The sequence below is a fragment of the Chanodichthys erythropterus genome, chromosome 12, assembly GCF_024489055.1.
Source record: "Chanodichthys erythropterus isolate Z2021 chromosome 12, ASM2448905v1, whole genome shotgun sequence".
Taxonomy (NCBI): Eukaryota; Metazoa; Chordata; class Actinopteri; order Cypriniformes; family Xenocyprididae; genus Chanodichthys; species Chanodichthys erythropterus.
The window spans coordinates 6,256,349-6,281,445 of record NC_090232.1 but is presented as its reverse complement, the minus strand read 5'-3'; the positions used below and the strand labels follow the sequence as shown (position 1 = coordinate 6,281,445).

At 35.0% G+C, this 25,097-nt stretch overlaps 2 protein-coding genes across 2 annotated transcripts; one reads left to right on the top strand and one right to left on the bottom strand.

The window, feature by feature from the left end:
* Nucleotides 1-11,383: 11,383 nt before the first annotated feature.
* On the top strand, nucleotides 11,384-13,270 carry LOC137033180 (transcription factor Adf-1-like). The gene is made up of 3 exons (XM_067405375.1): nucleotides 11,384-11,815; nucleotides 12,126-12,307; nucleotides 12,491-13,270. The coding sequence occupies exons 1-3, from the start codon at nucleotides 11,665-11,667 to the stop codon at nucleotides 12,965-12,967; spliced, it is 810 nt and encodes a 269-aa protein (XP_067261476.1). The 5' UTR covers nucleotides 11,384-11,664; the 3' UTR covers nucleotides 12,968-13,270.
* Nucleotides 13,271-13,313: 43 nt separating this feature from the next.
* Nucleotides 13,314-15,562, bottom strand: LOC137031611 (uncharacterized). The gene is made up of 3 exons (XM_067402677.1): nucleotides 15,220-15,562; nucleotides 14,798-14,913; nucleotides 13,314-14,117 (listed from the first exon to the last, which is right to left on the bottom strand). The coding sequence occupies exons 1-3, from the start codon at nucleotides 15,560-15,562 to the stop codon at nucleotides 13,314-13,316; spliced, it is 1,263 nt and encodes a 420-aa protein (XP_067258778.1).
* Between the last annotated feature and the right edge of the window lie 9,535 nt (nucleotides 15,563-25,097).

Genomic DNA, 25,097 nt, shown 5'->3' with positions numbered 1-25,097 from the left:
GAGAAGAAGAATAAAATCAACAAACATAATAGGCGCTACACATATTCAGTGGCTCCAAATATAACTAGTTTTACTGGTACTGCAAATGAAACAACTTCAAACAGCATAAACCCTCTCAACGTCTTATTCAGTTTAATGAGGCGTTGTTTTAACCGGAATCGCTTACCTTCGGTGTAATACATACATGCTTTGTGTTTATCACATCTTGTGAATGTTTCCCATTCGCCCATGCAGTTGAACCTCATGCAGCACTGTATACAAACCGGCTCTAAAATTAGTATCAGATGCTCAAGCTCGACCAATAAGCTCATTGTATCTGGATGACTTCCAGACCCTTTCTCCTTTATGGTGCTTATACTGATCGTATAAATTCTAGTGCGAACCGTAACTCAGAGCTAAAGTCTGAAACTAAAAACAGACCAGACTTGGCAGCTATGGAGTGCTGATGGTCTACAGACCCCGCTAAACCTTAAACAATCAGAAAGTTCAACCCTGGAGCACCAAGAAAACACACAAACCAGGCTGTTGGGCTGCTTTTCTAGTAAGGTTTCTCTTCAAACTGATCTGAAATCAGTCCTTCAGCTTGTTTTATGATAGTATTTATGTCTCAGGCAGGATGTGGTGGTACCAAAGCAGCTGAGAAACACTGGCTCCAATCCAGAGTTCCAGAGAAAACCAGAGTGTTATTTGAACTGCATGTGATGTGTTTGCATAATCATACTGTAACGCAATATGATAATTTGAACTAATGGGGAGATGCACATTAAGTGGTGTTTAATAAGTGGGGCTTGCTATGGCAAGCGTCTCAATTACTATTGCTCATAATTGGGGTTAGGGACATGTTATTTGCCCTACACTATTGGTGTCATGGATGTGTGCTATCATCTTGTGGCTTGGTGGACAAATCAACTGGGAAAAAATCCCTTAGACTTGCACTAAAGGAAGGATTTGAGACCAGAAAAATCACAGAGGCTTGTGGTTGGATCTTTTAACCACTCACAAAACCCAAACACTCAACCAGAAAAACCTCAAACAATCAAAACACTACAGAGTCATTGTGGCCTTTTAAAAATCTAATTCATAATAATGATCATTATTCGCATGCACAGTGAATGTTTAATCATGCCCTTTTTTTATTAAACTACACAACAATTAAATCAAAATAATGATGTAAAAAACAATTAAAAAAATTGCGAAATCTTCTGACCAGATAGAACACTCTAGCAACCACCCTAGCAACACACTAACAACAACTCTGAACTCTTTAGCAACCACATGGCAACCTGGCAACCAACCACAACACCCTACAAGTATAGAATCATTACAAACATCACTTATGTTTTCTTCTGAAAATGTGAAATTCTACTTCCGAATAATTACATTATCTGGTCAAAATATCATCCTTGTTTTGGAGTTTTAAATGCTATATTAATATTAAAATATATATTTATAGTCTGCCTGTGGTGAAAATCAAGTTTTTAATGTTGCTCATGTCTGTGGTGTTTTTAATATGCTTTAAGCGAAACCATGTGCATGTTAGAAGGCAGCTGTCTGACTAGCGAACGGGAACATGGTTTGTGTAACATCAGCAACACATTATTAGCTGTTTGATAATGTAGTCAAGCAAAAGGGTAATTATATTAATTACTGTTATGTGTCTGACGTTGAAAAGAGCGATACCATTGTGTAGTGTTTACCTCAGTAGGTTCACCAAGTGGATCTCTTGAGCTCATGCAAGTGAGTGGAGGCGGGGCTAATTAGTATATTCAAATATCATATTATAAATGAGGCAAGGGTGTAAAGTTTCATTCAAGCTATTTTAAGGCATGAGGCATAACGCTTTTTTTTTTTTTTTTAAATATACAGTGTAACAATATTAAGCTGCACAATTGTTTTCAAGATCGATAATAATAAGAAATGTTTTTGAGCAGCAGATCAGAATATTAGAATGATTTCTGAAGGATCATGTGACTGAAGACTGGAGTATTGATGCTGAAAATTCAGCTTTGAAACACAGGAATACATTACATTTTAAAATATATTCAACTAGAAAGCAGTTATTTTAAATTGTAATAATATTTAACTTTTTTTTCCTGCTCCTACTGTATTTCTGATTAAATAATTGCAGCCTTGGTGAGTATAAGAGTCTTCTTTCAAAAACATTGAAACGCAACCCAAACTTTTGAATTGTAGTGTATATTTAATATGACCTTATTAATAATAAATAATAATAAAAAAAAAAGACAACAAGTTTAAACTGCAAATTTTCTAAACATTTTCTCTATGAACGATCTGAATAGATCAAAGCAGGTGATTCTGAATTAAAGTCTTGAGTGCCCCAAAAACAAAGGACACCACTACTTTTCACAGCACATTTTTATCTCATTACTTGCATCCTATTTTCATCCTTCAATTGAAGTGGTGACCAGTCCAATAGGAAAATGACAGTAAACACTGTCAGCGTCATGTCACATTTTTGGTAACCGCGTCTAAGATCTTTTCGGTGCCATACTGGCATTTCCTGTGAACAGAGCGCCCTATTCATGAGATATTCACTTTGAAAAATTCAAAAGGCTCGTCTTGATGTCAGCTGGGTGATGTAAGTGGATCAGTCTTATCAGATCATTGCTTCAGCCAGACAATGAACATGCCCTGTAATTCAAAATCAATGAGTCATTGAGGCTTGAAAATCTGATGCTGGTCCAAGACAGCCGAGGATGAGCACTGCCTAATAGACCGAACTGCAAATGATTGTTGGATATTTATTAGTGCAGTATATTTGAAAAGAAAGTTAGTATAGAATGAATTATGCATGTCATCCAGGCTTTCGGTGACCTTTTTCAAAGAACTCCAGGTGCTGTGGGAGACGAAATGTGTTGCATGACACGCAAAAGCCACGCCGAGACAACCTGAACTCTCTGACAGGGGTCAGTTTTGGACGTTGCTGCTTCTACATGGGGGATAAACACATACGAGATGAGACAGTGGTAGCTAGATCTTTCTGTGTGTGTGTGTGTGCACAAGGCTTTGTTGACCTCTGTTGACACAAAGATCCTTGTATGATATACCACTTCAAGGGCACTTTGATGCCAAAGTTTGACAAGTGCACATTTCTGCAACTTTTTGCATTAATTCCCCAGCCAGGATCTGAGTGACCATGGCTTGTCGTGAATATCAATGTCAAGCCTGTCAGACAAAGCAAAGACGAGCCAGTGGGATGTTGGCTGATGCAACCTGGTGCCAATATAATTCACCATCTAATTGATACCGCAAGTTCTGCTCCAATCGGAGAGAACCTCAGGGATATATTTACACATTAATTTCACTGTTCAACATGGGAATATATTAAAGTAATACAGCCAAGAGAGGCTGCACGTTACAGTAATTTTCACATGGTTAAGTGGTGTACTATGCTAACTGGTAAATTCAAACCCAACTTCAAGAGGCTTATCGCTTGTATGAAATGATAGCGACAGCAATACTGAACTAAAAAAAATCACAATAAAAATGTATCTCCAAATAATTCATCAGTCTTAAGCAAGAATGTGAATGCAAATGCTTCTAGCCATTAAAGTATGAACAATTTCACGATGGAACACAAGTAGGCATTGCATTCTCAGAGGCATGGCAGGGATTAGCATTAGTCTTTTTCCATGGTTAGTTCGGGCTTGACATTAAATGTTCACCCAAAATTGAAAATTATGTCATTAATTACTCACCCTCATGCTGTTCCAAACCCATAAGGCTTTCGTTTATCTTCTGGACACAAATGAAGATCTTTTTGATGAAATTTGAGAGCTTTCTGTCCCTCCATAGACAGCTACGTGACTGAAATTTGACGCTTCAAAAAGTTCATAAAGAGAAAGTAAAACTAATCTATATGAATTAAGTCCATTTAGTCAAAATTTTCTGAAGAGACTTGATCACTATATATGATGAACAGATTTAATTTAGGCTTTTATTAACTTTTAAACATTGATCAGCGAACATAAACAAACATAAACAATCAAACCTGCTTGAAGTGTGAGAACAAACCGCTTCCAGATACTCAAACGTGCTGCATAACACGAGAATGAACCTCATTGGTTCCCCCTTTTTTAAGCAAACATGCGTTTACCATAAATGTTGTGTGAGTTGATAAATGTTTATATGTGAATAAAAGCCTAAATTAAATCTGTTCATCATATAAAGCGATTCGTATGGATTAGATTTAAGTTCTCTTTATGAACTTTTTGAAGCGTCAAAGTTTCAGTTACGTAGTTTCATAGGTTTGGAACAACATGAGGGTGAGTAAATGATGACAGGATTTAAATTTTTGAGTGAACTAATATATATTATATATGTATATATATATATATATATATTTTTTTTTTTTTTTTTTTTTTTTTTCAATTGTCTTTTAAAAAGGCATCTGGAATAATAAACTAAATGCAATGTAGTGTTGTTTTTGATACATATCAATACTGAAATATTTGAAATGCTTGCAATACTCATTTTCTGAATAATAGATACAATACCAGCTGAGTTTTCTCTCTCTCTCATCGACTGTGAGTTGACACACAAACCCGCCTTCCCTCACTCACTTGTTTCATTTGCTCCAGATGAATATTGTTTGTGTTACAGGGCTTGAATTTCAGCATGGAATTGCTTGTATTGCACATAATTTTACACATTCCTGCAGATTTCGTGCTCACACCCAAAGTGTGTGCACATAAAGCCACCTCTCAGTATTAAATTGAGTTCTTTTTCACTGCTTATTGCGCTTAAACAGTCAAATAGACACAAAATAATGTCAAAATGCCGGTCTTGGCGAGTATTCACATAAACACAGTCAGTTATGTTTTCATTCATGAAGTGTTGAGAAAGAAAAAGCATGTGTAACAGTATAATGGATATGAGAGTCTGGTCTTAAAGTGACAGCAGCCTAATATACCTGCTGCTAAATTATGAGATAAAATGAAAAATACTATATGGCAGTTTTTCCCCATGGTATCAATGTCAAAACTGGCCAGTAAATATGCTCAGAGGCTAGTAAATTTGGAAAACCACTAGCCACAGTGGCAAAAAAATAAAAAATAAAATAAAATAAATAAATAAATAAATAAATAAATCATAATAATAGTAATAATAATAATAATAATAATAATAATAAAGACTGGAGTAATGATGCTGAAAATTCAGCTTTACATCACAGGGTTAATTTACATTTTAAAATATATTCAAAGAAAACAGAATGGTAGTGTTCAGTTCAACTGACGTGTGATCACATTGGCTATTTTACGTTGCTTTCAAACAAGGCTTATCCACAATCAGATTATAAAGTTCATTCTATCTATTTAAACAGTATAATGACATATAGCAGTCAATACCCAAGACATACACTTCCAAATGTCACTTGTCTGTTCTAATTCATAATGCATAAATCTAGCAGGTACATTATACTCTACATTTGCCATGCAGATCTACTGAGGGAAAGTCTTGCACAATACAATTTGCAAGCTTTGTCTACTCTTATGCCACCATTACATTCAACCATAACAGCAGGAAAGCTATTCGTTTAAGTGAAAACTCCTCAGCAGGACCAATATTTCATGTATTACAAGAAAAAAAAAAAATTGAAAGGGTCCATTTCTTCTCCATCTCCGAACTAAAAGGAAAAGTTTCTCACATTGGCGTCTTGAGTCTACACATGTGGTCATAATTGATTCACAGCATCTGATAGCTTTGGTCATACTAGAGACTTCCTCAGGGGAAAACACATTAGTGCATTCATTTCATTCTCAGATCTGTCCATTCATCCAACCTGTCGCAACTGTAAGCACATGCTAGGTATTGGATATATTTAAATTCAAAAACGTCTACTCTATTATCCTGTGATTGATCTTGGTACTAATTAGCTGTGCATGAACGGAGTGAGTTACTGTGTATCTGCACCAAAGTGTGACAGCTATTATTAATGCAGGAAATGTTAAATCAAAGCCAATTACCTGCAGAATGAGGGCAGACTTATTTTTAAGCAGAAGTTTACCTCATGCATACAAAAGATCTAGAGATTTACTCAGTCGAAAAAGTAAAATGAGTGTGAGCTCTGCAAAACGATCTCTGTTCAAAGACTGCATTACTAATTGTTGACTCAAGATAACTCCTTGAAACAAATTAATTTATGCAAAGTAGATTTTTTGAAGGGGGATAGGACTAAGTGAACAAAAATAGATAAATAAATGAAACCAGTTTCTAAAACTCTGGCTCAGCATCCTTGATATAAAATGAATTATTCAGCCAAACCTGCGGATGGATGGATGGATGGATGGATGGATGGATGAATGGATGGATGGATGGATGGATGGATGGATGGATGGATGGATGGATGGTTACACTCTAAAAAATGCTGGGTTAAAAGCAACCCAAGTTGGGTTAAAAATGGACAAACCCAGCGATTGGGTTGTTTTTGACCCAGCTGTTGGGTTGAATCTTAAACCCAACCTGCTGGGTAGATGTATTTAACTCGGCTAATGTTTAAAAATTACTTTATTGATCATTTCAAATGAACCCAAAATAGGTTGGAAATTAACATTTATTAATATGTTTAATTAATAATAATTAAATAATAAACATGTATTAAATTGCTTTTTATTGAATATTCACTTTTTGATATTATTGTTGCCTCTAGTAATTATGTGTCTGAATTTTAATTTCCAACATATTTTGGGCTCATTTTAAGCCAGCCATGTAGTCATTTTTAAACAATAGTTGAGTTAAATAAAAATACCCAGCAGGTTGGGTCAAACAACCCAATCACTGGGTTTGTCCATATTTAACCCAACTTGGATTGTTTTTAACCCAGCATTTTTTAGAGTGTAATGACTGACCAATTTGGAAAACATGATGTTGGTGTGAATTACATTTCTATATGTTCCTCTTAAAGCTACCATATAAAGACTTGAAATATATTGCATGTCATATATGCCATACTATATATGGTTTTTGGTCATCGTTTGGAAGAGTTGCATAATGATCCTTCTTTTTTTTTTGTTTTTTTTTTGTTTTTTTTTGTTCTACAGGAAAAAAATAACCAGCATACAGGGTGAGTAAATAATGACAGAATTTCATTTTTGGATAACCTAGTCCTGTAAGTCAAGTCGAGTCGCCTTTATTTATATAGCACTTTATACAATACAGATTGTTTCAAATCAGCTTTAAAGGGGGTTAAAAAAATAAAATAAAAAAATGATTCAATGATGCAAACAGAGTAAAATTCTGCTGTAAAGAAGCTATAAAAAGTGTTGATTCAGTTCTGTTCAATGACTGTAAAGATCATAGCAGCTCTGTGGAAAATATGATGTCTCATCTAATAGTGTAGGTACAGTCAAATCAATAATATTCTTGAATATTAAGTGTCCCCAACTAAGCTAGCCAGGGGCAACAGTGGCAAGGAACCCAAACCCCATCAGTGACAGAAAAAACCTTGGGAGAAACCAGACTCAGTCAAGATACCAGTCCTCCTCTGTCCAAACGAACCAACATGGTGATTGAGTCCACAAAGACCTGCGTTGTTTTTTTTTGTTTGTTTTTTTTGCATTAAGCTGTTATTGTTTTGTGATAAGGGGTATTGATATGTGGTGTTTAGTGCGAAGGCAAACAGTGATAACATTTAGTCATGCCACACTAGTGTGTACTGCATGCTAAACTCCAGTTTGCCAAGATAAAGCACGATAGAGTTCAAAAGTTAGTGTTTATTATGAGATTTTGAGGCTGTTTTGTTGGTGTCAGGACTATGGCGCAGCGGCGGAGGGGGTGACTCATATTTTTGTGATGGATCCCACCGCTTCACAGTAGTAGAAGGGCTTGGCTTGCAAAACAAGCGACAGTGTGCTGAGTGAAAGAGACATGTTTATTGATGTCGAGCATCCTGAGAGGTAAGTGACAAAAAGATCTCAAGGGAGCGAACTGCTGAGTGTGTGTGTGGTGGCTTACTGAAGTTGCCCTAAATAATCGGGATTTCACGGAAGCAAGACAACTGCCTTCATTGTATAGTTATTGCTTCACCCAGACTGTAATACACTAATGTCAAAAAAATAAAAAAAGAGAAAATACTTTCTGTACACTAAAGGGAATGTAATGTTGCTGTGAAGGCATTATGGATACTTGTTCTCCTACAGAATCCAATGTGCCCAGTTTCACTTTCAGATGCTTTATCATTCAACACATAGCTCCATAGAGGTTTAGTGTAATCCAAACCCAGTCAATACTAATAACATCAAAGCTTTCAGTTTGATCACAGGAGTCCATCATCTCTATGTCTACTATTGCCCAGTATTTATCTTGATTTTCATGTACAACTGTACAAGTGTAAATTTCACATCAAAAGGAACTGCTGTGTGTTTCAGCGAGTAGTCATGTTCTTTAAAATTTCTTCATATTGTGAATTTAATATTAGGCTACCACAATGGAGACCAGTTTGTTCTTCTACTGTATATTCTCAAAAGTAAAGAAGCATTGAACTGTTATCTCTAACCAATATTCTTTTTTGCAGTACTGGGTCAGTAATTCTATTTCATGGGTAAGATGTCGATATATATATATATATATATATATATATATATATATATATATATATATATATATATATATATATATATATATATATATATATATATATATATAATTTCACTCAGAAATACAAGTAAACTTAAAGTATTAGATCACTTTCAAATTAAAATTAGCCCAAGCTTTACTGACCTCCAAGCCATCCTGTATATGACTCTCTTCTTTCTGATGAAAACAATCAGAGAAATATTAATAAATATCCTGATGCATTTGAGCTTTATTATGGCAGTGAAGGGGACAAATGAGTATGAGCTGAAGAAAGTGCATCCATCCACACCCACTCATTATAAACGTGTACTCCACATGGCTCCGGGGGGTTAATAAAGTCCTTCTGAAGCAAAGTGATGCGTTTGTCTAAAAAAATATCCATACTTAACAAGTTATGAAGTAAAATATCTAGCTTCCGGCAGACCGCCTTCCAAGAAAGTGTAAAACTCTTGAAGTTCAAAAAGCTTATGCTACGTCCTACGCCTTTCTCAAATCTCATCAGCTGAGAGCCATAATAAAAGCACTCCTATCTTTTCCCCTCCGCTTGAAGCGACTGTCATGGCGGCTGAGCAAATCCGCCATATTTTTACAAATACTACACTTGTTGTACCAAAAACTGTAGTTTTAAGAGTTTTTAGGCAAGCATGTAGTTGTTTAGACCTGAAATATGTGACTCATATTTAATCATAGCACCTATTTTACAATTTGTTTAGACGTTTTTTTAGAGATGCGAGCTCCAGGCCGTCAACAGCCGTTCATGCTCATGTACCCGCCGAGAACAGCTTCATCTCAGCCAGTGCTTCGGGGATTTGCCGCTGTCTCTTATAGTGGTTAAACATGAGATATAATTTATTTGGGTACATAAAATGGAAACATAAAAGGCAATCTTTGGTCTTATTAATCCATTAATTGTTCCTGAGCAAATTGAATTGGGCTATGTTAAATTAAAAAATGTATTGTTAATTTACTTATTAAGGCTATATTTAACTTAAATCCTGTAGACCACTGCTTTTGTATGCTTGAATTAATTGTAAAATTGATTATTTCCTATTTTCATTTATAATGGCTATTGTTGTTAATTTAAAGGTGCCATCGAACGTTTTTTTTACAAGATGTAATATAAGTGTAAGGTGTCCCTTGAATGTGTCTGTGAAGTTTCAGCTCAAAATACCCCATAGATTTTTTTTAAATTATATTTTTTAACTGCCTATTTTGGGGCATCATTAACCATGCACCGATTCAGGGGCTGCTGGCCTTTTAAATCCATGCTCCAGTCGCAAGATATATATATATATATATATATATATATATATATATATATATATATATATTATATATTATATATTATATATTATATATATATATATATATATATATATATATATATATATATATATTTATATATATATATATTAACGTTGTCTCAAAAATCTGCATTCAATGAATATATAGAAATAGCAACTGCAGAACCCAGATTTTTGTTTGCATATTGAGTGATTAGTCTTACTTGCATATATTTATATACATATGCCTACTATTTATAGCTGTCTGTATAGCAGTCTTGGAGCCAACAGAAAAAAAGAAAAAAAAAAAAATTGCAGCATTTTATGTACAAAGACACCAAGTCTGAATCTTCAACACTATTCATTTGCTGCCTTGCAAGCACTGCCATTTCCTTCAGGAAATGCAAATGTACTTGGCCATATCTTTGTCTTTCCTTATGGTAAAATAAACCACCCACAATATCTAAGCTGCTTGTGTTGGTGACGTTTTGGGAATGATAATTCACTGTGGTTATTAGAAAATCTGAAATATAGTAGCCTATATCATAACTGTCCCCGAAGAGTAAAGATAATGGTCATTCATAATAAAGGTAGTGTGAAATGTTAATATCCTTTCTGGCGATGCTGTGCCATTTGCTGCAGTCTGTTTCGATTAACTTTGTTAAGGCATATATTTCCAGCTAATAATTGTCATTTTTATCTGTATTTTAGAAGGATTTATCAGACATTATATCTGATGTAACAACAGTAACAGCCATCTGCCTGGCGTGTATGGCTTAAGAACTGCAGTTTAATTGGGAATGCCATGGGAATGCAAATCCTGCTAGAGGCAATTCCTCTCACGACGCCTGCTTCTCCCTTAAGCAAGTCACTTAATTCATGTCCGCTCCAGGAATGCTCCTGGCCCCTGTGCACTGACCGCCCTCCTTCTGCATAAAAAAGGGGGAGAGAAAAAAACTGCTTCTGCCAAATGCGGAACTAATGTTGACATCCGCTAAACCTGGAATATGTAAAAACGTGGAATACTTTTCCTCCTCTTTCTGCCGAAGTCTTCCGTATCATCAGCCAATTCATTTAAAGTTCGGCTTGTTCGTCTTACAGCTGCAGGAGAAATGCGGGTTCTGTTATCAAAAACTCATAATATACAAATGAATTCCCTGAATATCAGTGTCATTCAGTTCTTTCCCCTCATTCCAATCACACTGACAGGCGAACGGCGCTGATCTCGCATTGTACTTACTTAACAGTGCGGGGATCAAGTCCCTCAAGGCGTGTTCTTTAACCGACTTCGTACAAAGTAGAAATGCTATGCGTTCGTGGCTATACCAATGACATTACGCACACAACATGAAGCAACATGTTAGGGTATTTTGCCGAATGCTATAACAACTTGAAGGCGATGATGGGAAAATAAACAACCATGATGCTCGGGTTGCGTTCTTGCATGGCTGCATTCCACTGTCACTTTGTTTCAGATCATATATAAAGGCCGGAACACACCAAGCCGACGGTCGGCCGTCGGGCAGTTTTTCTTCGTCGGCCGACTAAGTTTCCTCGGTGTGTTCTGCACCGTCGGCTGAAGTTGGTCCTCGTCGGCTTTGTTTCGGCCGATTCGAAATGTTGAATCGGCGTTGGACCTCGTCGGGCCGTCGGGCCATATGATCATTCTGATTGGCTGTTCAGCTAGCGAACCAGTGCATGAGAAAAGAAAAACGGAAGTGACGAAGCAAGTAAACGACGAAGTCAAGAGGGAACACACATTGTTTACCTTAGGTACGTGAAAGACATGGCTATCTGGAACGAGGCAAGTGAAGACGAATTGATCAACATGATCCAGGAAAGGCCGGGTTTGTATGACATTACGGAAAAATGTTATGTCAACCGTGTGCTGAAAGCTGAACTGTGGCGTGAGATCGAAAATAAACTCGTCATATCAGGTAAGATTTCCTTTTTGGCAATTGAGAAAGCTTGTTTGTAATTGTTCAATAGTCCATAGTAAAACTAATATAACCATTTTAGTGTTTTGTGTGTACCAAACTAAGTTTGTTTATGGAAACAGACAGTAATTAATATGTGCTGTGCTAGCATCTCATATTTCATAATAATATTAAAGTTAATCAAATTGTTAATAATATAATTAACAATACAGCAAAAAGTAACATTTGTTGGCATAACAAATACTCATTAAAGTGACAAAATAAGCAGCCATAACACTTAATGCTTACAAAATTTTACTTTGTCCCTCAGAAAAAGAGCTCAAGAAGCGGTGGGATTCATTGCGAACCCAATACATGCGTTATAAGAAACAAGGACCCTCAGGAAGTTCTGGAGCTCAGAAGACTGGCAGGCAGCAATGGATCCTGAACCGCCTGCAGTTTCTAGAGCCTCACACAAAAAGGAAGGAGAGCACTTCAAATCTAATGATCATGGTAAATAAACAAATATATTTATATTTATTTATTTATTTATTGTTTAATTTCAGAATAAAATAAACATTTTGCTTTTTGTAAGATGGCAAGTGCTTCTTTAAAAGAGTCTATTCACAAGTAACTCCGCATATTAAGTCAAGCCATTACATTAACTTGTCACATTTGTATCTTATGTTTTTTAAGGAACCTGCGGCTGATAGTGATTCCTGTTCACCCTCAGATGGTACCAACAGTGACACCTGGACTGGCACCCATGAAGACCCCAGCTTCAGTGATGCTGACCTACGGTCAAGTACACCCTTGGCTGAATCCACCATCTGTGGAACTGAGTCCACAGCCATGAGAAAGGACCATTTGCAAAGCTCCAACATAAAACCAAAGCCTCCAGGGAAGCGCAGGAAGATGCAAGACGAATCCTCCAGCGAGGAATCCACAAACTTGATGCGCACCATCGGCAAAACTCTGGAAAAGTTGGCATCACAGGAAAACACCAATGATGCCATCTCAGCTTACTGCAAAAATCTTGAACACAGAATGCGGAATTTGCCACCACATCTACTGCCACATTTCCAGCATGAGGTTGATAATTGCATTTTCAAATATTCAGTGGGCCACAACCATGCACTGGATGCATCTTCCAATCAGTATACACACTTGTAATTTTTTATGTAGCAAAATTGTAAACAGATATTGTAGCATTTAGTAAATATGTCACGCTTAGTTGTACGTTATATTAGAGTACTTATGCAAAGTTTATATTTCTGTACATTTTATTTATTTTAAATACCAACTGTTGATATTTTTCTGTAAATTACCTTAATGCTATTTTTGCACATTTGAAAATAAAACACTGACTTTGTGTAAAAGGTACTTCACTGTTCTTTATGTAAAAAAAAAATCACAAAACACAATGATGTAAAAATATAAACTTTATTTTGCAAATTCACACCATTGTTATAAAACATAAACCAAGGTCAAGGGGGAAAGAAACAAGTTTGCTACATGCTTATATTTTGCCCCACTGAAAGGGCACTGCACCGGTGTCCGAATTAAAGTACTGGCACAGTTTATCCCTGAGCTGTTTGGCGTGTGTTGTACTGTTGGTTGTGCGTGGCAGAGAGGCCTGCTGTAGGCCAGGGTCTTCTCTCCATCTTCCAGGGACAGTGTCATGATCTTGTTCTTCCTGGTCGATTCCTGCCATGTACACTTCACAGCACTCTTTGCGCAGAAAGTTGTGCAGAGCACAGCAAGACAAAACAATGTCCTCCACTTTGGCAGTGCTTTGAATATTAATGGTGGTTAGTAGGACGCGAAAACGATTTGCCAGGATGCCAAATGCATTTTCAACCACCCTTCGAGCTCGCGAAAGTCTGTAATTGAATATGCGTTGCTCTACAGACAGCTTGCGGTTCGGGTATGGCTTCATGAGGTATTCCTTTAAGGGGAATGCCTCATCAGCCACAATGCAGTAAGGGGCCAGCTGGTCTGATTCAGGAAGTGGTGCAGGTGCAGGAATGTTGGATGTTCTTTTCTCCAAGGCATCCTGCAATGAGCATCCCCCAAACACTCCACCATCTGAAATGCGCCCGTTGCAGCCCACATCAACATACAGAAATCTGTAGTTGCTGTCTACCAGTGCCATAAGCACTATTGAGAATGTATGCTTGTAGTTGAAGAATTTAGATCCAGATCCTGGAGGGGGACGAATGTTAATGTGCTTTCCATCCAGAGCACCCAGGCAATTTGGGAAATGCCACTGATTCTGGAATCCAACGGCTACTTGCTGCCACTCTTCCACTGTGTCTGGGCACTAAAAAACAATATAATTAAAAGAAATTAGTTTAACTCGTCAGACCATTAATAACTCAGTGATTTTGACATTCTTGAATTAACCCTGCAAAGCCCACTTCTGCAGAATTACAACATCACTTTCAAAAATTTAAAAAAAAATGCCTGCAAATGTTTTTCTCTCAAGATCACATTTACATAGTTAATGGGTTCTATTGTTCGTCCTCACAATGCTATTGGGTTGAAGAAGTGTTTATAGGTCAGCATTAGGCTCTTTATGTTTTGGATTTTGGGGGGAGATGCCTGTTGCATTGTTCAGGGACAGGTATGAATGGTCTTGAATATGAACCTGTAAGTGCTCTGGGGGGATGAATGTGTTCTTTTAGTATGATAAGTAGAGAGCATAATAGGCCAGCCAGACTGTATTGTTTGAATGTAGTAGTGGAATTTTATTTGCATTGAAATTATAATTTGATGGATAATACTTAGATCTCTGCCCTCGACACATGGTCTACCATCCTGTCTATTCTTTCAGTTTATCTACTACAATATAAGACCCTAAAATTACCCTAATTAAAATGTAAAAAAACTGAAAAATCTTTAATTTCTACATCAGAGGCCTCCTAAAACAATATCTGAGAGATCAAAAAAATTGCTCATTTTTGGGCTAAAACAAAAAACATTAAACAGATACATGTATACCTTTAGGTATTTCTCTTTTAAGACTTGGTAGATTGCTGCACAGGTTTCAGGAACAAATTGCTGAATTGTGGACATTCCCACCCGGAATTGGTAAGAAAGGCTCTTGAAGCTTTCTCCTGCAAAGATTACAAACACATAACTCCACTATTAATTTTCCACACCTTTTACAGAGTCAAATCTAACACTTTTAATGCATTTGTACTACACTACATTAAAGCAAATATTTTTTTTATCAGTTATTAAAGACATTGTGCTACAAACAACCATAATAATGTTTTATACATTGTGTCTTTTTAAAGTAGGCTACAACTGGATACAAAATAATAAAATTCTTTTCACTTTTATAATGCTTCATAATACACCAAAATAAACACAACTGAAAAGGTGTTTTAATGAAATGTTCAAACAACGAATAACCTTACCTGTTGCCAAGAACCGTAGTGTAATCATCAGACGTTCCCCCACGGAGATACAATCCCGGTAGTTCGTGTTTGTTCTCTGTATGATTGGACTAATAAGTTCTTTTAACATGTGAAATTGAGTGGGAAAAAGCCGAGCGAAATTTTTAAAACCACAAGTTTCCTGTAACTCGAGCTCTCGACACAGGTTCGGGAAAGCACCTTGGGCCTGTCTCTGGAGTATCCATGGTTTCACCCATTTAGTGCGCTTTCTCCGTATTTTTCTCATCCGCTTCTTCTTTTCCTCTTCCACAAGCAAAAGACCAAGGGCTGACAAAGCCAGTGCCATTTGCAACGTGTCGGACATTTTTGAAATAACACGAATCCGTATGTGATGAGCGAGAACTGGTTTTTCATGCACCTTTGTTTATGTTTTGTATCCCTGTAGCTCTTCCGGTCTCCCTAGCAACGAACCATAGCAACGAACACAAACTACTGCCACCTGCTGGCATGGAAAGGCATTTCATCTCACGCAGGCGCAGAACGGACGTGCTATTTGGCCGTCGGCTGTCGAACGTCGGCTTGGTGTGTCAGGGCAACTTTGGACCCAGACGCTGCCGACGCCAGCCGACGCCAGCCGACCCCGCAGTCTGCTTTCGTCGCCACTAGTTCGTCGCCGTCGGCTTGGTGTGTTCCGGCCTTAAGCCTGAACTTTTCAATAATACATGGGTTATCACATTTTATGAGGATTCTATATGTGGTGAAGAATGTATGGAAGCTTTTTACCGCAATTGAATAAAAAAGGTAATTGCGACTTTTTATCTCACAATTTTTTTTCTCGAAATTGTGAGTTCACATCTCACAATCTGACTTTTTTTTAATCAGAATTGCGTGATATAAACAGTTCTGAGAAAAAAGTCTGAATTGCGAGATGTAAACTTTCAATTGCGAGAAAAAAATCAGAAATGCGAGAAAAAGTCAGAATTGTGAGATATGACTCACAATTGCGAGTTTTCCCCTCAGAATTGGACTTTATAACTAGCAATTCTGAGAAAAAAGTCAGAATTGCGAGATACTTGCTATTGTGAGAAAAAAAAAAAATAAACGTCAGAATTGCAAGATATAATCTCACAATTGCAAGAAAAAATGTCACAACTCACAATTATCTTTTTAAATAATTTTATTCCATGGTGGAAAAAGCTTCGATAAGAATGTAAAATCTACAATTAATAAAATTTGGAATTCATTCATATATATATATATATATATATATATATATATATATATATATATATATATATATATATATGGAGGATAAGGTCTGTTTTGCACATGCTAAATCCACAGTGCATACGTATCTCAGGGGTCAAAGGATTCACACAGCCCACATGAGCAGCATGAAGCTGTAAAAAACGCACGCTATAAACCTATTTAACAATGCAACCATTTGCAATTCAGGCTTTTATGAAGTTACATCAAACTGTATGACAAAATATATCTGCGATTCAGGTAACAGTGACATGCGGTCACAAAGAAGTTGCTATTCAGTAAATATGACTGAATCCAGATGACCTCAAAAGTTTGCAGTTTTCAATAATACATGGGTGATCACATTTTATGAGGATCCTATATGTGGTGAAGAATGTCTACAGTTTGGCTTCAGTTCTGTGCAGATTAATTAACATTTGAATGTAAATGTGACACCCCTCCTCATGTAAATTAGATTTAATGATGATAAAGTCTTTAATAACTCTAATAACTCCCCGAAAACCATGTTATAATTTATGGCCATTATTAAAGGAAATACTCAATATAGTGAATAAATGCACAAAAAACTAAATAATTTGTCCTGGTGTATTTAATTTTTCACTGCATTTTGTGATTTACTCTTCTCTGTTGGAAGTTTCATATTTTTTAGTAGCTTCTGCAGCCAAGTCTCCACCAGATGGCAAAAACTATAATTCAACGGATTTCATCTTGGAACCCAATATCTCTAGGACATGTTTGTTTTTCTTATTTATCTTTTTTTAAACAGACCATCTGAAGTTGGAACGAGATTTGTGTATTTGTTCTTTGTTTTTTTTTCAACCTATCTTTTCTCTTCTGATAGCACCAGTGACCTTATCTCAAAACTGACATTTAAGAATTTTCTTGGTCACTATGAAATATTCTTCAATATTCTGCACTCTAGCGAATACTTGGAAATGCAACCACAAAGGACACCCATGTAAACAACTAGCAATGCACTTAGAGACCACCCAGAACACATATAGCATCAAAAAAGAAAACTCATAACATGTTAACAAATACTGGGAAAGTTATCAAGCCTACTCCTGAGATACTAAATAAATCTTTCTGATGTTTCTTTCTGATAAGCTTTGCTCTTCAACCCAAGAGCGGTGTTTTTTTTTCTTCTTCTTTCTGACCTAAATCATGACAAATAAACTGCCATTATAGATGTAATGTATTCGCCCTGATTTTTTCCCTCTTGTTTGCCACCATAGTTTGTCTCTAAGCTTTGTGTATCTCTTTTGAATTTAACTTGTGTTCTTGCCATTGGCATGTATTAAATTCTTCCTGTCATATTTTAGCCATCACTGACAAGCTGCCGTCTAACTGTGACAGCCCATCATCCTGGACATCATCGGTCAAATGCACTGTCCTGAGGATACTGACCACAGTCCAGTGGTAGCATACTGACCACCAGTGGCAAAATGCAGCGGTTTAACTCTCCTCAGTTGCTGACAGATGGACAGGATCGATAAGAAAAAAGCCTCTGTGCATGTACTATTTCATAATTACAGCCTTTGAAATGGACAGGAGCGTGAATATTGCAGTCATTCCGAAGGAAGGAGAAAGTGTAATGTCATGTAATGGAAAAATTAATTAAAAACATTCTTATTCTGGCAAACCGCAACCGATTGCTTATGCGGTGGACAGATACTGTATCTGACAAGGAAAGACAATCCACTAAAATTCTTTCCCTAGGCATCATTATGACTCATGAGTCCACTGCTGAGTTAGTTAACAGTCCACTTGAGCTTGAACATCTTGTTACTTACATGCCATTTATCAGACACTTTTCATCCAAAGCGACACACAGTGCACTAATTGCAAGAACAGTTCATCTAGATTTAAGTGTCTTCAGTGGTAATAGACCAGGACTGTTATATCAGTACGTCTTTAGTGTCTGAACAATTACTGCTAAATGAATAAATGTAAAATGCATTTTGTATTCTCATTTTAATGAGCTAATACAAAGAAATGTTTAGTGAAGTAGTTCTTGAACCATAACTTTCCACAAATACAGTACACTTTGGTGTCCTATGGCCCTTTTTAAAGCATTGCTGGTAAAAATCCAATGTTTCTTGTTATGCAAGTTAGGATAACACTTTATTTTACTGTGTTCTTGTGACATGTTACATGTAGTTACTGTAGTAATAAGTATAAATGATGCATATTTACATGCGACTAACCCTAATCAAACCCTAATCCTAAAAAATACTCCTGAATATATAGTACCGGTCAAAAGAAACATTACTATATTGATTTTTTTTTTCGAAAGAAGTCTCTTATGCTCCTCAAGGCTGCATTTATTTAATCAAAAATACAGAAAAACAAACAAACAAAAAACGGTAATATTGTGAAATATTATTGTTTAAAATAATGGTTTTCTATTTTAATATACTTTAAAATATAATTTATTTCTGTGATGCAAAGCTGAATTTTCATTACTCCAGTCTTCATTGATCTTCAGAAATCATTCTAATATGCTGATTTATTATCAATGTTGGAAACAGTTGTGCTGATTGATATTTTTTTTAATAACCTGCAATACTTTTTTTTTCAGGATTCTTTGATGAATGAAAAGTTTAAAAAGAACAGTATTTATTTAAAATATAAATCTGTTTTGTTTTCTAACAATATACACTACCGATCAAAAGTTTGGATTGATTGATTTGATTGATTGATTGATTTGATTGATTTGATTGATTGATTGATTGATTGATTGATTGATTGATTGATTGATTGATTGATTGATTGATTGATTGATTGATTGATTGATTGATTGATTGATTGATTGATTGATTGATTGATTGATTGATTCATTCATTCATTCATTCATTCATTCATTCATTCATTCATTGAACTAATTCAATAAACTAATACTTTCATTCATTAATGATGTGTTAAATATTTTAAAAGAGAGAGTAAAGATTTAAATAGTTAGTAAATATTGCTATTTTTAATAAATGTTGTTCTTTTAAACTTTTTATTCATCAATTCTGAATCCTGAAAAAAATATCACAGGTTCCAAAAAAATATTAGGCAGCATAACTGTTGCCAACATTGATAATAACTGAGTATCAAATCAGCATATTAGAATTATTTTTGAAGGATCATGTGATGCTGAAGACTGGAGTAATGATGCTGAAAATTCAGCTTTGCATCACAGAAATAAATTATATTTTAAAGTATATTAAAGTAGAAAACCATTATTTTAAATTGTAATAATATTTCACAATATTAGAGATTTTTCTGTTTTTTTCATTAAATAAATGCAGGCTGGATGAGCATAAAAAAAAAATCATCTTTCAAAAACATTAAAAATAGTAATGTTTCCAAACTGTTGACCGGTACTGTACATGTAGATACTGTAGTAATTATTATGTTGTTTCGTAGTAATTATTATTACCAGTACTTAATGTATAATGTAACAAACTTAACTGTAACATAAAAAAAAAAAAAAATAAAGTGTAGTTAGATTAGATAGTAGATAGTTTTAAACACACTGTATGTCTGTATCCCCCTTAAAACAGTGATTTTGAAATCTTTTTTTGGAAATAATTTAATAATTGTAATAAGCAAGGACATATTAAATCGATCAAAAGTGACAGTAAAGACATTTACATTATTACAAAAGATTTGTACTGTTTCTATTTCTGACCAAATACAAACTTTTTCACAAAGGTTAATAAAGGTCTCCAATAGCTGGGGTAAAACAAACAAACAAACAAACAAAAAAATAATAATTTTCTTCTTCTTTTGTACCCTAGTTGTGAAAATCACACATTATAAGCAGGATAAGCTGCTCAATGTCTAAATTTAACTATGTACACTTGGCAGCTACAGCACATTTTACTGTACATGAGTATCTTGAACTATTGTTTGCAAGAGTACAATAAGCTGGCCTTTAAAGATAGCACCGTTTATCCGAAGAAAATGTGAGAATAGCGAGCATAAGAACATGCACAACCCTACTGCACTTGCCAAAAGCAAACTGTGAGTCTGTTTAATGAATTTTGGCTCAGTGTAAGATTCATCTGTTTGAATGGGTGCTTGGCAAGATGATTTGGCCGAATCGCAATATGGACGCCTTGGACGTGTAAAATAATAATAGTAGCACAAAACAGGTCTGTAGGTCTGATCTGACATCTGTAGTTCTTCTGTGTGCTGCACAAAGCAGTCTGGTGTCACGTAACCTGCTCTCGCATAGCCAGACGTTGGACTATTGGCATAAGTTGTTGCCCATATTTGCACCGTATCCAGGCCAGCAACCACAACAGACCCATAAAAAATAAAAACCTGTAATTCCATTTAAATAATGTGATTAGAACTAAAATTTGATATCCTTTTAAATGATTAGCCCTTTTCTTATATTGTTGTGTAATTGACACTAATCTCCAGAATACATTTCAAAAATATGATGCGAGTAATCCAAAACTGGGTAAATGACGTGATTTATAACCTTCCAAGTTTTACTACTATATTGCAACTTAATTATACATATATATTGCAATAGAAGTAAAATACACTTTTAGACTGTTAGGGTTAGTAGAATAAGTTGACATGTAGTTGCAAAGTTACTTATAGCACCAAAATAAAGCGTAAGAAGATATTAAGCAGACACTCTACTGATACTCTAATGACTCCTGGTTGACATGTAGTTGCAAAGTTATTTATAGTTTGTATAACATCTAAAGTAGACCATCAAAAAATATTCTCTGTACATTGGTTTCTTGCCAAGTGCATACAATGCAACTTCCCTTTACAACCTTTCAAGGTTATTTAGTAACCATATGCAATGAGGTGTAAAACGACATCAAGCGATCTGCAACATAAATCATGGCATTAACGCTTGTCTTCATACAAACTACACAAGTTCCAAAGGATGGCAGGTGGCACAAAACAAAAGACAGTGGGATCAAAGTGTGCTTTGAAGGACAGAAATGCTTTCGGGCTGAGATTTTATTTGAAATTCATACCAGTGACATGAGATTCAGAGAATATCCCTCAAGCTTATGACCTCCCACGCAGAGATATCCACAATTAGAGAATAATACACCTGATCCAGCTGTCATATGCGATGTGATATCTTCAAATGTTCTGTAAGACGTTCTGACCTTCAGAAATTCAATGGGTGTCCATGATCATGTCAAAATAACAGAAGAACTAAGAACTTACAGATAATTTATAGCACCTGCTGTTCAATAAAGAAGTCCAAAATGGTTCTCTTAATGTTATTAATATTTAAAATCCCTGAATCAGGCTAACCTTGAAACATTGCTTTGATGATAATTTGATCATTTTGTTTCACTACATGTGCATAAAGCTCTCATTAAGAAACAGCTCAGTTGTTTTTCCTAGACAGCAATGATATTAAATGTAGAACTAATTTTGGATTAAATTTTCTCATGAGACCACACAAAAAACATCTGTCTCAGTTATGTTTTTAGAATTCGTCAACTGTCACATTTGGTTTTGATTTATGTATATGCCTTTTACATAATCCTCTATGGTGCGATCACCTTGACAGAGGGGCAAGGGAAACACATGACAAACAGGAAACATGACCATGACTCAACGTCAAAATAAAAGACCTGAAAACAAGAACATGAACAAAACTACAAAACAAGACGTGAAAACATAAACACGAACCAAAACCAAAAGTGACAAAAAAAATAAAAAAATAAAAAAATAAAACATAAACGTCAATCAAAATCAAATGTGACAAAAAAAATAAATAAATAAAATAAAACATAAACATGAACCAAAATCAAATGTGATAAAATACAAGACATGGAGACATGAAGACAAAGGTGAACCAAAACCAAACGAAATAAGACCTGAAAAGAAGAACATGATCAAAACTACAAAACAGACATAAACTACAAAAAAAAAAAAAAAAACAAACAAACAAAAAAAAAAAACCCACATGTAAACGAAAACCAAACGTGATATAAAAAAGACATGGAAACATAAATGTGAACCAAAACAAAATTTGACATAAAAAGACATGAAAACATAAAAGTGTACCAAAATCGAATGTGACAAAATAATTGACCTGAAAACAAGTACATGAACAAAACTACAAGAAAGACATGAAGACATAAAGGTGAATCAAAACCAAACATGACAAAATAAAAGACATGAAAACAAGAACATGAACAAAACTACAAAAAATACATGAAAACATGAAAACATGAACATGAACCAAAACCGTATAAAAATAAAAGACATGAAAACAAGAACATGAACAAAACTACAAAAAATACATGACAAATGAAAACAAGAACATGAACAAAACTACAAGAAAGATACTAAAAAATAAATGTGAACCAAAGCCAAACATGACAAAATAAAAGACCTGAAAACAAGAACATGAACAAAACTACAAAAAAGACATGGAAACATAAACGTGAACCAAAACAAAATTTGACATAAAAAGACATGAAAACATAAAAGTGTACCAAAATCAAATGTGACAAAATAATTGACCTGAAAACAAGTACATGAACAAAACTAAAAAAAAAACATGAAAACATGAATGTGAACCAAAACCAAATGTGACAAAATAAAAGACCTGAAAACAAGAATGTGAACAAAACTACAAAAAAGATATGAAAACATAAATGTGAACCAAAACTAAATGTGACAAAATAAAAGACCTGAAAACAAGAACATAAACAAAACTACAAGAAAGATACTAAAAAATAAATGTGAACCAAAACCAAACATGACAAAATAAAAAACATGAAAACAAGAACATGAACAAAACTACAAAAAATACATGGAAACATAAACGTGAACCAAAACAAAATTTGACATAAAAAGACATGAAAACATAAAAGTGTACCACGTAAACCAAAATCAACTGTCACAGAATAAAAGATTTGAAAAGAAGAACAACAACAAAACTAAAAAAAAAAAAAAAGACATGAAACCATAAACGGGAACCAAAACTAAATGTGACTAAATAAAAGACCTGAAAACAAGAGCATGAACAAAACTACAAAAAATAATGAAAACATAAATGTGAGCCAAACATGCCAAAATAAAAGTCTTGAAAACAAGAACATAAACAAAGCCACAAAAAAGACATGAAAACATAAACGTGAACCAAAACCAGAGAACTCAATTATATCTCCTGAGCTGTGAAAGAGCAACCTTTGAGCAATAAAGTTTTCCTCATGGGCCTTGAGCTTCTATACTATCATAACCCTGACTTTGTCCTCATTTCAAAAGTTATTGTTCTTAAATGTGTTAAGTCAGCATAAACATGGTCCAGTGCTATACTTCAAGAAACCTATAGATTAAACGCTTGAAACAACACTGTCTGCAGCTTGAAGCTTTGTGTATTAAACTCTCTGTAGAAAATATATTGTCCACAACAGTTTAAACCTGGCTGCACATGATAAATGTCTCGCCAGTGATTATATTTTGCTGACAATGCAATCATTTCAGCTGAGCTTTGTTATGACCTGATCAAGTTCTTGTGGCCGTGTCCCTGAATTATAGAGCTACACGCAGACCAAAACACCTTGGGTTATTCTGCAAGGAAACTAGAAACCACTGCGGAGGACTGACTCACTCATCCACTGCGTGAACATCATATTTTGTGTCCCAAATTCAAAGGTTCATTTATGGTGACGTTTGGCATTATGACTGTTGAAAATGGGGAATACAAACTGGGTCAATAAAGCCGCTGACTCACAGTAAGAGACAGGGAAAACAATGTGCCAAAAACAAAAAAAAAAGTGTTCCACAATGAGAATAGAGAAACAAATTGCATGTGCACTTGATGATTATGTAGTCTCCTAAACAACAGGGCACCGTCATCAGTGGTGGAAATGTGTGATAACAGCATTATGAAACGCTTCAATTTTAAAGGGATACTTCACACAAAAATGAAAATTAAGTCATTATTTATTCATCCTCTTGTTGTTTCCAACCAGCATGACCATCCTTCATAAAACACAAAAACACAAACCGAAAAAAATAATGGAAAGAATATCCACAAGGCACATTTCCAGGCATTTTTCTCTTCCAAAAAGGAAAAGGGTAAAGACAGTTCACATCAGTCGTCATCAATACCTGCGACGAAGAGGAAGATTATCACTGAATGATGATTCACTAATAGAAACAAGTTTGTGGTTGGTAAGAATTAGAAATTACAAAACTATATTATTTAGAAAATTAAAGAATTATAAATATTAATTCAATTTAAAATCCATTTTAACATTTGAAATATAGCTGAATTTTCAGCATATATTTTCAGACTATTTTTAACACTGTTTTTACTACTTTTCTGGACATTGAATGTGGTAATTATGTTGCTTTCAATAGAGAATTATAAGAAAAGAAAAGAAAAGAAAAGAAAAGAAAAGAAAAGAAAAGAAAAGAAAAGAAAAGAAAAGAAAAGAAAAGAAAAGAAAAAAGAAAAAAAAAACTCTCAGATTTCATCAAAATGGCTTAGCTTGTGTTCCGAAGATGAACAAAGGTCTTACGGGATAATAAATGGCAGAAATTTCATTTTTGGGTTGAACTATCCCTTTAAAGATTCATTTCACTGAAACATGACATATGGAGAAACAGCTTGGATATTCTTTCAGTTTTCCCCT